This window comes from Cervus elaphus, chromosome 6, assembly GCF_910594005.1.
Source record: "Cervus elaphus chromosome 6, mCerEla1.1, whole genome shotgun sequence".
Classification (NCBI taxonomy): Eukaryota; Metazoa; Chordata; class Mammalia; order Artiodactyla; family Cervidae; genus Cervus; species Cervus elaphus.
In genome coordinates, this window is record NC_057820.1 from 46,675,989 (window position 1) to 46,694,472 (window position 18,484).

General features: G+C 47.9%; 1 protein-coding gene across 1 annotated transcript in view; it reads left to right on the forward strand.

Moving 5' to 3' along the window:
- SCFD2 (sec1 family domain containing 2) overlaps nucleotides 1-18,484 on the forward strand; it is a 391,182-nt gene that overhangs the window by 362,878 nt on the left and 9,820 nt on the right. Inside the window, exon 8 of the mRNA XM_043906784.1 lies at nucleotides 14,892-15,011. Within this exon, the coding sequence (XP_043762719.1) occupies nucleotides 14,892-15,011 (120 nt within the window). The remainder of the gene's footprint in view (nucleotides 1-14,891; nucleotides 15,012-18,484) is intronic.

Here is an 18,484-nt window from a genome sequence, read left to right on the forward strand (position 1 = left end):
GTTTTTCTGGAACTCTCTTGCTTTTTCGATGATCCAGCAGATGTTGGCAATTTGATCTCTGGTTCCTCCGCCTTTTCTAAAACCAGCTTGAACATCTGAAGGTTCACAGTTCACATATTGCTGAAGCCTGGCTTGGAGAGTTTTGAGCATTACTTTACTAGCGTGTGAGATGAGTGCAATTGTGGTAGTTTGAGCCTTCTTTGACATTACCTTTCTTTGGGATTGGAACAAAAACTGACCTTTTCCAGTCTTGTGGCCATTGCTGAGTTTTCCAAATTTGCTGATATATTGAGTGCAGCACTTTCACAGCATCATCTTTTAGAATTTGAAATAGCTCAGCTGGAATTCCATCACCTCCACTAGCTTTGTTCATAGTGATGCTTCCTAAGGCCCACCTGACTTCACATTCCAGAATGTCCGGCTCTAGGTGAGTGTGAGTGATGACATCTTCATGATTATCTGGGTCGTGAAGACCTTTTTTGTACAGTTCTTCTGTGTATTCTTGCCACCTCTTCATAATATCTTCTGCTTCTGTTAGGTCCATACCATTTCTGTCCTTTATTGAGCCCATCTTTGAATGAAATGTTCCCTTGGTATCTCTGATTTTCTTGAAGAGATCTCTAGTCTTTCCCATTCTGTTGTTTTCCTCTATTTCTTTGCATTGATCAGTGAGGAAGGCTTTCTTATCTCTCCTTGCTATTCTTTGGAACTCTGCATTCAAATGGGTATATCTTTCCTTTCCTCTTTGCTTTTTGCTTCTCTTCTTTTCACAGCTATTTGTAAGGTCTCCTCAGATGACCATTTTGCTTTTTTGCATTTCTTTTTCTTGGGGATTGTCTTGATTCCTGTCTCCTGTACAATGTTATGAACCTCCATCTATAGTTCATCAGGCACTCTGTCTATCAGATCTAGTCCCTTAAATCTATTTCTCACTTCCACTGTACAGTCATAAGAGGTTTGATTTAGGTCATACCTGAATGGTCTAGTGGTTTTCTCCACTTTCTTCAACTTAAGTCAGAATTTGGCAATAAGGAGTTCATGATCTGAGCCACAGTCAGTTCCCAGTCTTATTTTTGCTGACTCTATAGAACTTCTCCATCTTTGGCTGCAAAGGATATAATCAGATTTCGGTGTTGACCATCTGGTGATGTCCATGTGTAGAGTCTTCTCTTGTGTTGTTGGAAGAGGGTGTTTGCTATGACCAGTGCGTTCTCTTGGCAGAACTTTGTTAGCCTTTGCCCTGTTTCATTCTGTACTCCAAGGACAAATTTGCCTGTTACTCCAGGTGTTTCCTGACTCCTACTTTTGCATTCCAGTCCCCTATAATGAAAAGGACATCTTTTTTGGGTGTTAGTTCTAGAAGTCCCTGTAGGTCTTCATAGAACTGTTCAACTTCAGCTTCTTCAGCGTTACTGGTCAGGGCATAGACTTGAATTAACGTGATATTGAATGGTTTGCCTTGGAAATGAACAGAGATCATTCTGTCGTTTTTGAGATTGCACACAAGTACTGCATTTCGGCCTCTTTTGTTGACTATGAGGGCTACTCCATTTCTTCTAAGGGATTCCTGCCCACAGTAGTAGATATAATGGTCAACTGAGTTAAATTCACCCATTCCATCACCTAACATTTAATGATGTTATTAAGAAAATGAAAATAGCAGAAAGTACTAAGTACATGTTTGCTGTTTTTATTTTGACAAGTTCACGTTCCTGGTCAGAGTGTGGCTCCCCAGAGCCGCCGTGAGAGTCTCTATATCCTTGTGCGGAGCCCACTTGTGGGCCATTGGTGCTCACGGATTGCCTGCTGAGTGAATTAGTGAATCACATAGGAGAGAACAGACACCTCCCCGCAAAGCCATGAGCACGTCCTATCTCACTCCTGACTTGTTCTTGCTAGGAGACATGGAGCCTCAGTGCCTGTGGGAAGCTGTGTTTGTACGGCCGCGCTGAGTTTTCCCAGACCCCCTGGTTCTCCCCTGTGAGTCCAGCCTTCGTGTCCTCAGTCTCAGGGGATATGGACTGCCCCGCCTGGGGCAAGCTGTGGAGCCTGTGAGATTCTGTACGTGTGCTGTGATGAGATGGTTCAAGGGAGGTGTGGCCAGCTGGGCTGGACCCTGAGCACCTGGGGATGGAGGCAGAAGCCCAAAATAACTCGAGCCCCTAACTCCACCAGGAGCCCTACAGAAGCTCTGTCTCCACATCCCTGGAGAGGGCAAGTGCTCCACCCTACAGGTGCTCCTCAGACAGCCTCTGTGCTGTAGGGAAGTGAGACTTCCATCCCAGATGCTCCAAAGTGGCTAACAGCATTCAGTCTCATTGATGAACATGTCTGCAGACAGTGAAAGTTAAGGATATGCCCATGTGTCCAAGATTCTCTGCATCAAACAAGTCCTCTGTGAGAGGAAAGTCAAGGTAGCTGGATTCTGCCCTTAGTGCAGTCAGAACCTCATGTGCCGATACCAGACTGCAACTTGTTAAAGTCACTTCCCTTCCGTTGCTTTAGCACACTTGCCTGTATAAATCAGACTCTCCAGACAAGTCTCTCATCCCCACCTGTCCTGGTTATCAGTCGGTACATCAGAAGCCGTGTTGAAACACTGGCTTTAAACATCATTGATCATTTATTTGGTTCATGAATGTGCTGTCTGGGCAGAGCTCAGCGGAGAAGAACTCTCCTCCAAGGTTAAGCTGACCATCAGCTGGTAGGTAGCTCAGCCCGGCCTGTGAGCTGAAGGCGTCAGTTCCTCTCCACACAGGCTTCTCCACGTGGCCTGAGCGTCCTCACAGCAAGGCAGCCGCATTCCAAGGGCAAGCATCCTGAGAGAGCAGCAGGTGGGAACCTCAGAAGCCACAGAGCGTCACTCCCTCAATGCTCTGTCGGTTGAGGCAGTCACAAATGCCTTCCTGGGTTCAAGGGGAGGGACCTGCTCTCCCTGTTAAAAAGGGAACCAGAGCATGAGGAGCAGAAAATATCATTGAGGCCACTTTGGAAATACCATCCACCCTCCACTTAAGTGTAGGATTGGCTGTCCAATCCAGCAAGAGCAGTGTTTGAATTCTAGAAGTTTTCCCTTCAATCTAGAGGACAGAAAATTCACTCATAATTCTGATCTGGTTTCAAAATAAATGAGTCTGGAAAGGCTCTGGTAGCAAAAGGCATGCTTGCTACTTGCCTAAAATCATTTTAAATAATATAATCTTTAAAAAAAATTTAACAAAAAATAAAAAAAGCCTTCCTGAGGGATGAGACACTGAGCCGTAGAACTTTGCTCTCCCAAGTTCTCCCCATCACGCCCTGTCAAGGTAAGAGATAGGCTAGGGAGCAGAGCTGAGCACCCTCGAGGTCATTCTTCCTGCGGTTCTGAGAAAGTGTTTGGAGTCAACTCAGCGTACTCCTCCACCGGAGGCTAGACTTGTGGTTAGCCGCACAGAACTGTCGGCTTCAAAGGGCAGTGCCCTGGGTGGAGGGGAGTATCAAAGTCCAGAGAAACTGCTTTGGCAGAACCTGAGTCTTTAAACAGTCAAGTAAGTCTTCTCTCCAAATGCCTGTGCGTGAAGCACCTTGATCTCTGTAGAAAAAAACTTGATAGCGATCTAATAAATAAGTTGAACCATACCTTCCCACTCTCACAACAGCGTTAATTTAATTTAAAATGAGCATGTCTAATAGGCAGCACTTTGAAAATGCGTTTCTGGAATTTGTGGTTTGGATTTCAGTCTCCTGAAAATAATATATTTTATATCTACTCCATGTGTTTGGACTCCAACTTGTTTTGACTAAAGGACATGATTTGTCAAGATGTTTTCTCTGCTGGAATTGGCATGAGGAGGGTGGGTTGTATCTGATGAAATTGCACAAGGCCCTTTTACCTCCTTTTATGAGCGTTGTTAAACTGCGTGTTGTTGTTGTTCCCTTTCTTATATGGCCGTGCTTAACTGCAAAAAAAATTAAACATTTATGAAAAACACTCACAGAAGACTCAGTGCTTGCCTCTGGGCCCTCAATAGGAGTCCCGTGAGCGCTCCATGGCCTTAGGCAGAGGAGGAAAAGGCCCACAGAATAGAGGGGACAGCTGCTCAGGCCCACCCTGAAAAGCCGGAGCTGAGATACGTTGTTGGCAATTAACCAAGTGGCCCTAACTTTATCAAGGAAAGCCCTCATTGGGAGGACCGAGGTATCTCCGAAAATGTGAGGGCAGCCATGCAGTGAGCCTCAGGAAAGATTGGGCCCAAGAACTGGAAAGCCATCAGGAAACCAGATAGTTCTTGAAGACTGGCTGCGGCCTGCAGAAGATGCCAAGAACCATCCCAGCTTCGCTCAGTGAACAAGAGTCACGTGAACGGTGGGAGCTGTGCCGCGGGTGTTGGTGCTTCTTAGGAGCTTTTTCTGGGCCTCATCTGTCTTAGGTTCGGTCTCCATTCCCAGGGCTGGGTCTCACATTGGGCCAGCCTGGGCCAGGGGCCCATTCCTGCGCCATTCAGTCGAGGTCGGAGGAGGGCAGGACCACAATGTAACTACATGCTGCCAGGAGCCCACCCCGTAACCATGCAGATGGAGGGGACTGTTCATGTGTGAGCTGGACAGACATCTACAGATGCAGCTACGGTGGGGTGAAGGAGGCTGTAAGGATAAAGGGCAAAAGTGATGAGCTTCAGGTGCAATTTGATGTCAGATCCCTAGACTGAGGATGGTCATCAAGTCCAGCTCCTTATCGTTTACATAAGAAAAACACAACTCAGAGATAAACTGTTGGCTTAGGCCCATTACACTTAATAGCATTTCTGATGAGAGGAAAACGTCTCAGCATTTGGTGTCTGTTGATTAAATCAGCACAAGTCTTGGAATTTGTTTGCAACACTATTTATAACTATTGTTTATATTTTCTTCTTCTTAATTATGCTCCATACTATGGTCTGATTTTTGTGTAACATTTGCTAAATAAGATCCATAAGTTCTAGTGAGTTAGATCTTGGAAGGAATCATTAAACAGAAACTTGGTTTTGGCCGGCTACAAACTTTGCCTGCCTGTGAGCAATTACCGAGAGCCTCTTGCATGCTAGTCACTGCTGTGGGTGAGGAAGATGCAGACAGGCTAGCTGTCCTACCTGCCACAGCGCAGCTCACGTCGGAGAGCTTACAGTTGGTTAGGGAGAAGGACAGGAACCTTGAGAGCTGTGGGGACAAAAGAGAAGTGGCGTCCGGGCGGGCTGTGAGAGTACAGAGAAGGGGGAGCTTAAGCAGGCAGTCAGAGGAGCTGAATGTGTCCGACCCAGTAGGAGTGAGCAACAAGTGATGGACGTTCTGGGCTAAGTCGAAGGAATTCCAGGGAGCTCCAAATGGCTGGAGCTCAGAGCAGCCTGTGAGGAGTGGAAGAAGATAAGACAGAGAGATAAGCAGAAGGCGGGTCATGAAGGGCTGGAGGCTTGACATTTGACCAGAAATGATGAGGTTTTATGCCATGTTTTTTAGGAACATAGAACCAGTGTGTTGGAGAAGGAAATGGCAACCCACTCCAGTATTCTTGCCTGGGAAATCCCAGGGACAGAGGAGCCTGGCAGGCTACAGTCCATGGGGTCACGAGAGTTGGACACAACTTAGCAACTAAATCACCAAAACAACCAGTGTGTATTTTATAAAGATCACCTGGCAGAATGAGAGAGCAGGGAATGAGGCCAGACTGGCATCAGATTGGGGAGAGAACGTGAGAAGAGTCGGGGTCAGGTAGGGGCTGAGGGAGGGAGGGCAAGGATGCAGCCCTGGTGGGTCCCCTGGACTGGGCATTGATGGGATGTGCAAGTAAATGAGGGCATTTTCCAGGGCCCCTCGTCCAGTCGGGGATGATTGGATGGCAGGTGTTTACATTCTCTCTGACTCCGGAGCAGAAGTGGAGAAGAAAATAACTTGTGTTTTAGAGTTTAGGTGCCTGTAAGACAGCTTTGCAGCTCAGCAGAGCCTGGGCCTGCGGTAGTGACCTGGGGACAGGCCCTCTGAGTCCCGGACCGTGGACAGGACAGGGCCACCCAGGGAGGGTGTTTGGGAGAAGAGGCCCCGGCAGTCAGGAACACAGTGTGGGATGGGACGGGTCACGCAAGAGGAGAGCCCGGGAGGCAGGAGAGACACTGAGGGCTTAGAAAACAGAGAGGTGGGGTGGGGAGGCTCCAGGATGGGGACGCCGTCCACGGCAGCAGATGCAGCAGGGAGGTCGAGCTAATGACACAGTGACTGGCAGCATGGCAGCCTTTGCACTGAGATGAAGTGAGTCCCACGAGGAGCCTGGGTACTGGCTGACATTGCCGAGGAACTAAACGTGCAGAGCCCTGAGAGATGAAAGCTAGTAAAAATGCTTTCAGTTTGAAGAATCTGTTTATAAAGGAGGGCGTGTGGAATGTATCCCACTCTTCTCCAAGGCAGACCTGCATTTCTGTCTCAGCCCTATAGCTTACGAATTGGAAAACTTGGGACAAGTCACTTCACTGTCTCTGTCTGTAAAATGGAGCTTCTACCTACTTCATAGAGTCCAAGATTGTGCAAAGTAATGCCTGCCCCGTGCGTGCGTGCAAAGTCGCTTCAGTTGTGTCCGACTCCCTGCAGCCTTATGGATTATAGCCCGCTAGGCTCCTCTGGCCATGGGGTTCTCCGGGCAAGAATGCTGGAAGTGGGTTGCCTATTCCCTTCTCCAGGGGAATCTTCCCTACCCAGGGATCAAACCCGTGTCTCCTACTTCTCCTATGTCGGCAAGCAGGTTCTTTGCCACTAGTACCACGTGGGAACCCCAACCTTGCTTTATTTCCTCCACAGCACTTACCGCTTTCCTTACTTACCAATTTACTTCCGTATTTTGTCATTTTCCCCAACAAAAATATAAACTGTTTGATGGCAGAGATTCTTCTTGGTTCATTCACCGCTGAGTTCCCAGTGCCTAGAGCAGTGATTTGTGGAATGGATGAATAAGGGAATAAAAAGCGGAGCTGGACCTGAAGTGCTCAGTGGCGGCAGCAGTGCTGTTACTGACTCCTTCTGGGACAAGAGCCGTTACGAGGCCACCCTCAAAGTCAGCGCAGCTGCTGTCAGGGCCCAGGGACCTTTGGGCCAACGCTCCCGTTACACTGTCTCCCTCCTGCGAGGCCTGCCCACTACTGGAGGATGGAGGGCCTGACCATTGCCCGTGCTGGGGACAAAGAGTCAGTCATGAAGGGAAACAGGAGTGGAGGAGAACCAGCAGCTGGGTTCCCAGGATGCCCAGAGAACTCCAGGGAACCAGGAGCAGAGGAAATGCTTCCCATAGAGACCAGCCAGGACATCAGAGAGTGCTCCTGGGGCCAGAGCTGCAGAGAAGGTGTCGGCAGCCTTGGCCTCAAAGGCTGGGTTAATGGTGGGGAGAAACGGTCTTCTCCGACCAGAACTGATGTCTTAAAATCACAGCCAATGAAGGTTTAGAAATGTCTTAAAGTCACAGCCAGTGAAGGTTTAGAAAATGAAAGAAAGGGCAGTGAGCCCGACTTGCTTTATTAATCTACGTGTTTGTGATGGCAGTAATGACGTTTACATCTTGCAACTTCAAAGTGCCCTACACCGTGAACTCACATACAAATGAGACTCAGCCGAGTGTGGCTGATTATAAGGAATGTGTTATTTTGATGGAAAAGACTGGAAAGACTCCACTTCCCAATAGTCTGCCGACTTGATGTGTTCTATAAAGGAAGCTGGTATCAAAACATAAATCTAAACAGAAACCAAAATAGCAAACAGCAACATGCATTAATGGCACCCGTTAATTTGTACCAAAATCAACATTCTCTCAACTCCTTGGCCCAGGGATATTGATCCTTGTTGCTGTTTCTTTTTTTTTTTTTTTTCCCTTTTCATCTTTCAATGCATCCTTCCAAGATTCTTGCAGTGTACTTCAGAGTCCGGACTCTCTTATGGAAAGCATATGTCTTTGAGAACATGCTGTACCAATATGAAGTTCTAAAGTCAGTTGTATTTCTGTCCCAGGAATAAGTGAGAAACAATTGTTTGTAGGGTTGGAAGGAACTTCAGGTTGTCACTCAGCCAGGAAAACAATGCATAGAATGGAGTGTCTAAAAGATCTCTCTCTTAGAGAGAGATCTAAGGAAAGAAAGACATCTCCAGTTAACCTGTGGACCTCATCCATTCATTCATTCATTTTATTCATGCAACACTTGTTGAAAGTTTACCATGAGCTACCTCTAAGCTCAGAACCCCAAATACCAAGATAAATATGATCAGTCCCTACCCTCCAGTAGCTTACAGTCTAGGAGAGGAGATAGGCAGGCCTATCGAGGTTGCAGCCAGCATGATAAGGCCAGGGCAGAGGTGTCTATCAGATTCAGGTCATGGAGCAGGAGTTGAGAGGTGGTTAGAGAGAGATTTTTAGAGGCAAGGATGGCTTTTAAAGAGAGAAGGAAGGAGGCAAAGAAGAGGAGACAAATATACAAGAAGCAGCAAAGGCTTACTGTAGTCAATATCTTACAATAACCTATAATGGAAAATAATTTCAAAAACAATATATGTGTATTTGTATAACTGAATCACCTTGCCATGTACCTGAAATGTAAGTCAACTGTACTTCAATAAAACATATATATTAAGATAAAAAGAAGGAGAGGCAAGGGCACTTTACACAGAGGAAACAGTCCGTGCCACGTAACATAAGACGATGCAGATGGTGCTCAACGTGTTTAATAACTGGAAAGTCATGGGCACAGACAGAGGCCACTGGTGTGGCTAGGCCAAACCCACCGGTGTGGTCCCAGCCAATTCCTGTGGGCCCCAGATCTTTCCCGCTAATATAGAAAAATCCTCAGGGTATATCATTGAGCAAGAAAAGCAAAGTCCAGTATTGAGCGGCTAGAAGTCAAGGCGGCAGTTGCCCTTTGGTGAGGCAGTGACGTGAAGGGGGCATGAAGGGACCCAGAGTGCCGGTGTTCTGTTTCTGATCTAGGGACTGGTCACAAGGGTTTGCTTGGTTTATGAAAAATAAACTAAACACTTGTGATAAATGCTCTTTTCAGGGCAAATGTTCAGTAAAATGTTGTAAGTTTACCAAAATGTTTTTTTAAAAATACCATGCATTCATGAATGGTTCAGGTCTTTGTGAGTGACTCCAGCAAACAGTGAATATGGAGCAGATGAAAATGGAGACAAAAAGCAAAGCCATGTGAGAAAAGCCTTATATACTAAATTGAGGAGTCTGAACTTTATCCTTCCTTGCTCTGAGCATGTGATGGAGCTGATGGGTGTTTAAGAGTATAACCTCTGCAGTTTGGCCCCTGCCTCCATGATTTAGTCACTATGTGTAAACTTCAGTCTCTTCATCTGCATCATATACCAATGATTGTATTTGCCTCCTAAGGATTTTTGAGAATCAGATAAGATAATGCACAAAGATTCAATAATAAATATTTGCACTTTAGAAAGTTCACTTGGGCAGGAATGAGAAGAATGGATGGGGGTGGCCAGATAAGGGACAGGAAGACAAGTTAGAAGACTCTAGCAATAATCTAGTAAAGAAGAAATGAGAGACTTCCCTGGGGGTCCAGTGACCAAGACTCCAAGATCCCAATGCAGAGGGCCAGGGTTCAATCCCTGGTCAGGGAACTAGATCCCACATGCCACAACAAAGAGTTCTCATGCCACAACTAGGACCTAGCACAGCCAAAATAAATAATAAATGTAAATATTAAAAGAAGAAATGAAAGCCAACCAGAACAGCGATAGTAGGAATCAGAGAGAGATCAGTAAATCGAAGGGGACAGAATTAACAGGACTTACCTAGGAGATCAAAAAGACAGCAAGTCCCGGATGACTTCTGCATATCTGGCTCAGGTGACTGTGAAGGTGGTGATGCTTATAGAAAGTTAAGAGAAGGAATAGACTTGACGGAGGGTGGGGAGTGGTTAAGATCATGCATCAAATTTGAAATCTATTGAGTTTAGGAATGCCAGGAGGCATCCAGGTGGAGATGGCCACTGGAACTCAGTAGAGATGCTAAAGACATAGATTTGGGAAGAATTAAAAGATTATTGGAGGCATATGAGTAGATGAGGTCCTCAAGTGAGAGTAGCTCAGTTCAGTTCAGTCGCTCAGTCCTGTCCGACTCTTTGTGACCCCATGGACTGCAGCATGCCAGACCTCCCTGTCCATCACCAACTGCCAGAGTTTCCTCAAACTCATGTCCATTGAGTCAGTGATGCCATCCAACCATCTCATCCTCTGTCATCTCCTTCTCCTTCCTTCAGTCTTTCCCAGCATCAGGGTCTTTTGAAACGAGTCAGTTCTTCTCATCAGGTGGCCAAAGTATTGGAGCTTCATCTACAGCAACAGTCCTTCCAATGAATATTCAGGACTGATCTCCTTTATGATGGACTGGTTGGAACTCCTTGCAGTCCAAGGGACTCTCAAGAGTCTTCTCCAACACCACAGTTCAAAAGCATCAATTCTTCGGCGCTCAACTTTCTTTATAGTCCAACTCTCACATCCATACATGACCACTGGAAAACCATAGCTTTGACTAGACGGATCTTTGTTGGCAAAGTAATGTCTCTGCTTTTTAATATGCTGTCTAGGTTGGTCATGAATTTCCTCCCAAGGAGCAAGCATCTTTTAATTTCATGGTGGCAGTCACCATCTGCAGTGATTTTGGAGCCCAAAAAAATAAAGTCTGCCACTGTTTCCACTGTTTCCCCATCTATTTGCCATGAAGTGATCGGAGAAGGCAATGGCACCCCACTCTAGTACTCTTGCCTGGAAAATCCCGTGGACGGAGGAGCCTGGTAGGCTGTAGTCCATGGGGTCGTGAAGAGTCGGACACGACTGAGCGATTTCACTTTCACTTTTCACTTTCATGCACTGGAGAAGGAAATGTCAGCCTACTCCATTTTCTTGCCTGGAGAATCCCAGAGACGGGAGCCTGGTGGGCTGCCGTCTATAGGGTCACACAGAGTCGGACACGACTGACGTGACTTAGCAGCAGCAGATGGGACCAGATGCCATGATCTTAGTTTTCTGAATGTTGCGTTTTAAGCCAACATTTTCACTCTCCTCTTTCACTTTCATCAAGAGGCTCTTTAGTTCTTCATTTTCTGCCATAAGGGTGGTGTCATCTGCATATCTGAGGTTATTGATATTTCTCCCGACAATCTTGATTCCAGCTTGTGCTTCCTCCAGCCCAGCATTTCTCATGATGTACTCTGCATATAAGTTAAATAAGCAGGGTGACAGTATATAGCCTTGACGTACTCCTTTTCCTATTTGGAACCAGTCTATTGTTCCATGTCCAGTTCTAACTGTTGCTTCCTGACCTGCATACAGATTTCTCAAGAGGCAGGTCAGGTGGTCTGGTATTCCCATCTCTTTCAGAATTTTCCAGTTTTTTGTGATCCACCCAGTCAAAGGCTTTGGCATAGTCAATAAAACAGAAGTAGATGTTTTTCTGGAACTCTCTTGCTTTTTCAATGATCCAACGGATATTGGCAATTTGATCTCTGGTTCCTCTGCCTTTTCTAAATCTAGCTTGAATATCTGGAAGTTCATGATTTATGTACTGTTGAAGCCTGGCTTGGAGAATTTTGAGCATTACTTTACTAGTGTGTGAGATGAGTACAATTGTGTGGTAGTTTGAGCATTCTTTGGCATTGCCTTTCTTTGGGACTGGAATGAAAACTGACCTTTTCCAGTCCTGTGGCCACTGCTGAGTTTTCCAAATTTGCTGACATATTGAGTGCAGCACTTCCACAGCATCATCTTCTAGGATTTGAAATAGCTCAACTGGATTCATCACCTCCACTAACTTTGTTCATAGCGATGTTTGCTAAGGGCCTACTTGACTTCACATTCCAGGATGTCTGGCTGTAGGTGAATGATCATACCATCATGATTATCTGGGTCGTGAAGATCTTTTTTGTACATTTCTCCTGTGTATTTTTGCCACCTCTTCTTAATATCTTCTGCTTCTGTTAGGTCCCTACCATTTCTATCCTTTATTGTGCCCATCTTTGCATGAAATGTTCCCTTGGTATCTCTAATTTTCTTGAAGAGATCTCTAGTCTTTCCCATTCTGTTGTTTTCTTCTCTCTTTGCACTGATCAGTGAGGAAGGCTTTCTTATCTCTCCTTGCTATTCTTTGGAACTCTGCATTCAAATGGGTGTATCTTTCCTATTCTCCCTTGCCTTTAGCTTCTCCTCTTTTCTCAGCTATTTGTAAGGCCTCCTCAGACAGCCATTTTGCTTTTTTGCATTTCTTTTTCTTGGGGATGGTCTTGATCCCTGTTTCCTGTACAGTGTCACAAACCTCCATCCCTAGTTCTTTAGGCACTCTGTCTATCAGATCTAATCCCTTGAATCTATTTCTCACTTCCACTGTATTTGATTTAGGTCACACCTGAATGGTCTAGTGGTTTTCCCTACTTTCTTCAATTTAAGTCTGAATTTGGCAATAATGATCTGAGCCACAGTCAGCTCCCTGTGTTGTTTTTTCTAAGTGTATAGAGCTTCTCCATCTTTGGCTGCAAAGAATATAATCAGTCTGATTTCAGTATTGGTCATCTGGTGATGTCCATGTGTAGAGTCTTCTCTTGTGTTGTTGGAAGAGGGTGTTTGCTATGACCAGTGCATTCTCTTGGCAAAACTCTATTAACCTTTGCCCTGCTTCATTCTGTACTCCAAGGCCAAATTTGCCTGTTACTCCAGGTGTTTCTTGACTTCCTACTTTTGCATTCCAGTCCTCTATGATGAAAAAGGTATCTTTTTAGGGTGTTAGTTCTAGAAGGTCTTACAGGTTTTCATAGAACTATTCAGCTTCTTCAGCATTACTGGTCAGGGCATAGACTTGGATTACTGTGAAATTGAATGGTTTGCCTTGGAAATGAACAGAGAACATTCTGTTGTTTCTGAGATTGCATCCGAGTACTGCATTTCGGACTCTTTTGTTGACTATGATGGCTACTCCATTTCTTCTAAGGGATTCTTGCCCACAGTAGTAGCTATAAGGGTCATGTGAATTAAATTCACCCATTCCAGTCCATTTTAATTCACTGATTCCTAGCACAGGGTCAAAGATAAAGCCCAAAGAGTATCGACACTTGAGCAGACCAAAAAAGGAACCAATGAAGAAATGTGAGAAGAAGCCGTGGGAAAGGTAGAAGGAAGACCCCATAGAGGGTGCTATTGCGGTAGCCAAGAAGGATGTCATCAGCTGGGACACACGCCACAGAAATGTCCAGATCAATGAAGACAAGTGTCTGTCGACCCCTACCTGTGACAGCCATTGGTGACTGTAGAGAGAGCCACAGCAGGGGGACAGCAGGACAGAAGCAGCGTGGCTGTGAGTGTGTGGTACCCGGACCGGAAGACAGCAGTCAACAAGTGCAGTCAAGGGAAGGAGCCGCGGGGCAGAAAGTCGAGGGGTGGGGCGGGGAGTCTAGAGTCTTTTTCTAAAGATCCAAGAGTTCTGTAACTTTGTCCAGTATTCACCACTGCCCATTTGGAAGAAGTTTAGACCCACTTTTCCTTCTTTCTTTCTGCCTTTTGTTTTTCCCCTCCCTCCCCCTATTTCTCCCCATCCTTCCCTCCCTCCCTCTTCACTCTGAGTTTCCTCTCCAGAAGCCAAGGAATAACTTATGTAACTGGAAGCACTTAATGTATTACCTTCCTAAGTGTTTTAAAATAAGATACTGAAAAGTTATATTTAGGCAAGGGAGTCAGAAGAACCAAGTTGAAAAAAGAGTTGGAGCCGGGTAAGAGAAGGGCTGCCTCTCTTCCTCTCAGCCTGCCGTCCACCCTGCCACTCATGGGGACCTTCCTTTGGCCCAAAGATGGCTTGTGTGTTAGTGGGTGTGGTGAGCGCAGACACTTACCTACTTTGTCTGCACCCTTCTGACTGGAGACCAGCCTGCTTCTCCCGCCTCTGGCTTCACTGGTCATGCGGGCAGCTGGCAGCATCCTTCCTGTAGTGACTCCAGGCGGCTGTCCTGGTCACTCCCCCCACTGGTGACCACTTCCCTGCAGAACTGAGCTCATCCCACTTGCACCCACTCCTCACCGAACCTTCCTGAGCTTGCAGGTAGGACTCAAACACACTGTCTTCAGGAGCCCCTCTTGCCCGCCTCAGTTAGTCCCCAGGTCTACATGTTGGCACTGTGCCTTTCCTGAGAGGTTGCTGGGAGGCACTCTCACTGTGATTGTTTATACTGTCCCTCACTGGCGAGACCTTAAGGCCCCAGCAGGGATTATCCGTGACATTCAGTGCAGCGTTGCATGCAGGTGAAATCCTCAGCTGAGGTTGGTTTGCAGAAGGTAAGGGCATGAAGTCTGCCCTCAAGGGTGGGCGTGGGGCTCTTGCATCTTTGTCCACCCTTCACCTCCTCCTCCCTAGGGATGTGACCATCTTTCAATGCCACAGGCATTTATTGAGCACCTACTCTGAAATGGCAGTAAGTACTCTGGGACTTCAGCAGTGAACCGGGCAGACAAGATCGCCGCCTCCTCAGTTTGTGTTCCCTTAAAGGAGACAGCCGTCAGAGAAACGTGTGTAAGCAGAGACGATGACTCCAGGCTGTGGCTAGAGCTTGGAAGGACCTGCAGAGGCTCTGTAAGGCAGGGGCACATTTGTGTTGAGACCTGTAGACTGAAGAGGAAGGGGAAGTTGCCCTCTGTCTTCTCTGATATTTAATAGCTCCTGCTCCTTTAACTTCTCTTTCAATAGAATATTTATGTAAAGGGCTGTAGGACGGCCACGTGCCAGGCATGCTCCTGGTCAGTAGGCTCACACCGGCTAACACATCGTACCCCTAACGAATTATAATCTCTTAAATGGCTGTTCACCGCACCTGAAGACGCCTCTAACGCTAGGCGTGTTTTGTTTGCAGGTGAGCCGGCCTCATCCCAGCGACCACCCCCTCCTCATCCTCTTCGTGGTGGGCGGAGTCACAGTCTCTGAAGCCAAAATGATCAAAGACCTTGTGCCCTCCCTGAAGCCGGGAACCCAGGTACTGAGTCCTCGGTGACGCTTGGTGACGCGATCTGAGTGGGAAGCCTGGATGGGGAAGGGTGGGCCTCCCTTAGGCTTCCCAGCCATCTGCGTCTCCATCCCCCAGCCTCCTCTGCCCTGCTCCTTCTGCCTGTTCCAGGCCTGAGGCCTCTCCTACCTCTGGGCTGCAGTGCTGTTCCCCAGAGTCCTAAAAGGCATGTCTTCTCTGATGTCCAAGCAGTACTTAATTCCTCAAGCAGTTTCACCTCTTAATAGGCCCTAGATCATTGAGGGTGGCTCCCAGGGACCCTCTCCACAGCATGGAGAGGCTAGAAAGGCACCTCGTCTGGACAGTGACAAGTGCAGTATCTTTCTTCTCTGTGGCCTCCTGCCAGGCTCCGTCTCCCTCCCCACACAAATGCCCTTGGTGGTTAAGGCACAGCCCTCCTCTATCTGCCTTTTACTAGCCAGGTAACCCAAGTGAGAAAAGCCTTCGGTTTTCTCACTGAAGCGACAGGATGGGGTGCCTGGGAATCTTAGCTCAGAGACGAGAGAGGATATGCTTCTTAGTGCAGTGCCCAGCACACAGCCCTCGGTACAGGTGGCCAAGGTTATTGTCAAAAACCACTTCTGAAAAAAAAAAATAAAAATAGAAAAATAAAAAGACAAAACAAAAAGTATTTTAAATTTCAAAAAAAAAAAAAACCACTTCTGAGCAGCCGCCACTCTGCCCTGCAGCAGGAGCTCGGGGAGAGGGACTTGAGGAACAGGCAAGGACTTCCCTGTCTCTGGAAGCTCTCAGCTGGCTGGGGCAGCAGAGCCCGTAACTCAGTAAGACCGGAAGTCCTTGCCTTAGCAGGTTCCCAAAGCAGCCTGAAACAGGAGGCTGCAAGCAGACTTTACGTGGGAGGGGATCCCGAGGAGCAGAAGGGAGGGAACTGGCAGAGGGACCGTGAGGGAGCGAACCCGGCGGCTCGCTGGCGCGGGCGCCCCAGGCTCTGTCCTCCAGGGCCAAGGACCATCCTCGGAACTGTCCTGCTGGGGATGGAGCCCCTGGGACGTCTTCCCGTTGACCCCACCCTGAGGTTGAGGCTCGTCTCTTGGGGCCTGTCTTCAGCTTTGTGCTGTGTCTGTATGCTGCCGGCAGCCTTCTGTGGTTTGGAGACGTCAGAACAGAGATGCCAGTGCAGTGCTTCGGGTAGGGTGCCGGCTCCGAGACAGAGTCCACCACAACCGCACAGAATCCAGGTGGTATTCCAGCCATGCCTGGCTCCCCCGCTCCCTGGGGGAGAGGTACAGATGCCCATGTCTCCCACTTCCACCCGCTCAGCCAGCCAAGGAGCCCCTACCCCCGCTGGCATCCCAGGCGGCTCGCTGATGGCTCCCCATTGCTGACCTAGCCTCCTGAAGCAAACGTGCTTTCCTTGAGGACCAAGCCTGGGCCTCCCCAGGCCTGTGCACAGATAGGAGCTCTGTCACCCTCTGGGCTGGTGGCGTGATGTTGTTGAGGTGGCCAGGCCACCTGGTGGTGTAGAGAAGACTAGATCTCTGTGGGTCTCTCAACACCCAACTTAGGAAAGGGACCCAGGTGTCCAGGAAGCCATGGTATGTTTTTGAGCAAGGCAGTGACCCATCATTGGCTATGGCCACGTGTGCTGTTACTAACACCTGTCTTGGTCATAGCTGATGGGATTTCTGATAAAGTGGTAAATTCAGCCTCATCTCACACCCACTCCATCAGCAGTGTTCAGGGTCTGTTTAGTGAGCAGTTGCCTTTTTGAGCAAGACATTCTTCTTTTTTATCAGCAAGCATGCTTCTCACTGCCCCTAACATGGTGAACCGAATTCTTAGCTGCTGCATTGTTAACTGGCTGACAGATGCGTTAATCTCCCCTCTAAAAGGATGAAATGCACACTTTTTCAAAGCCGTGTGACCTGAGTTTGACAACAGAGACCCGGAATCTGCAGTGGCTCAGTGGCTGGACTGCAACTGACCGACCTTGTCCTCAGTCATCTGCAGAGAGAGTGGCTCAAAGAGTTGGGGGCTTAAGGGGCAGCCGTGCATGCTGCTTGTCCTTTGTGCAGAAAGCTCCCCCTGAAGAGTTAACAGGGCCCAGGAAGATTGCAGAGAGGAGTTATTTACCATCATGGCCTTCATTCCCAGTCCTGAAAGGAGGTGGATTACCTGCCTGTTTGCTGGAGCGACACCTGCGGAGGCAGGTCTCCCAGTGTTAGACCTCCACAGACGGGCAGCTAAGTCAGCCCAGATCTGAGATGTAACCAGCTCCGGCTTCAGAGGTGCATCAGAGGGATGAGGGCTGGATGCTCTGGCTGTACGCAGGAAGGCCTGCTAATCTGCTGCCTGCTTAGACCTCTGTCGGGGCGCACGTGGGAACAACTGAAGTGGGGCGGGTCTGGCAACCAAGAGAGTGACTCTAACCTGACCAGTGACTTAAACATGCGCATCTAATACCACAGCTAATCCAGCCTGCACGTAAAGGTCCCCGGGGATGAGGATTTGCCCCTTGCCCAAAGCCTACCCGAGTCCTGGAGGCCTTGGCCCTTGGGACTGTTTGCTCCCAGGCCCCACAGAATCTCCCAACAGATCAGGCTCACCCCTCCTCCGCAGGTCCTCTTGCCAGCTGCTCTTCTCCAGACTGGGCGTCCCTCCAGCCACCTCACCGCAGCCCGTGCCGGGAACCTGGGTGTCCCAGCCTCCGGGCGGCTCTCCTGGGACCCTGGTCTCTCCTTGCAGGCTCACTTACACCGGAGCGCCTCCCTTGCCAGGGGCTGAGCAGTGCAGAGGCGCTGGGGCCACCTCCTCCTCCCACCACAGCCCCTACCTGCCGCTGGGCCTTCTTTTCCTACCCCTTTCTGCTGGCCTCCTGGCCTCTCTTTCTGAGCCTCAGGACTTTGCACTTATTTTAATTCCAGCACCGCAGAAAGGATCTGGCACTGGGCGTCATGATTACTCATTGAATATTGAACACTAGAGAGCTTCCCAGGTGGCTCAGTCAGTAAAGAATCCCCTGGAGAATGAAATGGTAACCCAATCCAATAGTCTTGCTTGGGAAATCCCATGGACAGAGGAGCCTGGGGGACTATAGTTCATGGGGTTTCTAGAATCGGACATGACTTAGTGACTAAACCATCACCACTGAACACTAGAAATTCTACTTGCATTATTGAAGAGTAAGATAAAAGCAGTTTTTCTGGAGACTACACCAGCCTGTTATTGATCCTGAGATTATGGACAACTAAGACCACCCTGTCTTTTGTATCAGTTGCTGTAATTCATATCTATTCCATACCACATAGATGCTTTTTGGACCCAGGAATGGGAACTTGACAGTCTCTTAAATTGGATTAGTTGATTATTCAGTAAACATTTATTGAGCATGTCCTCTGTGCCAAGCACTGTTCTTTGTGCTGAGGAGACCAAGCCAGACTTGTCCCTGCTTTCATGGAACTTACACTCTAATAGGGAGTGAC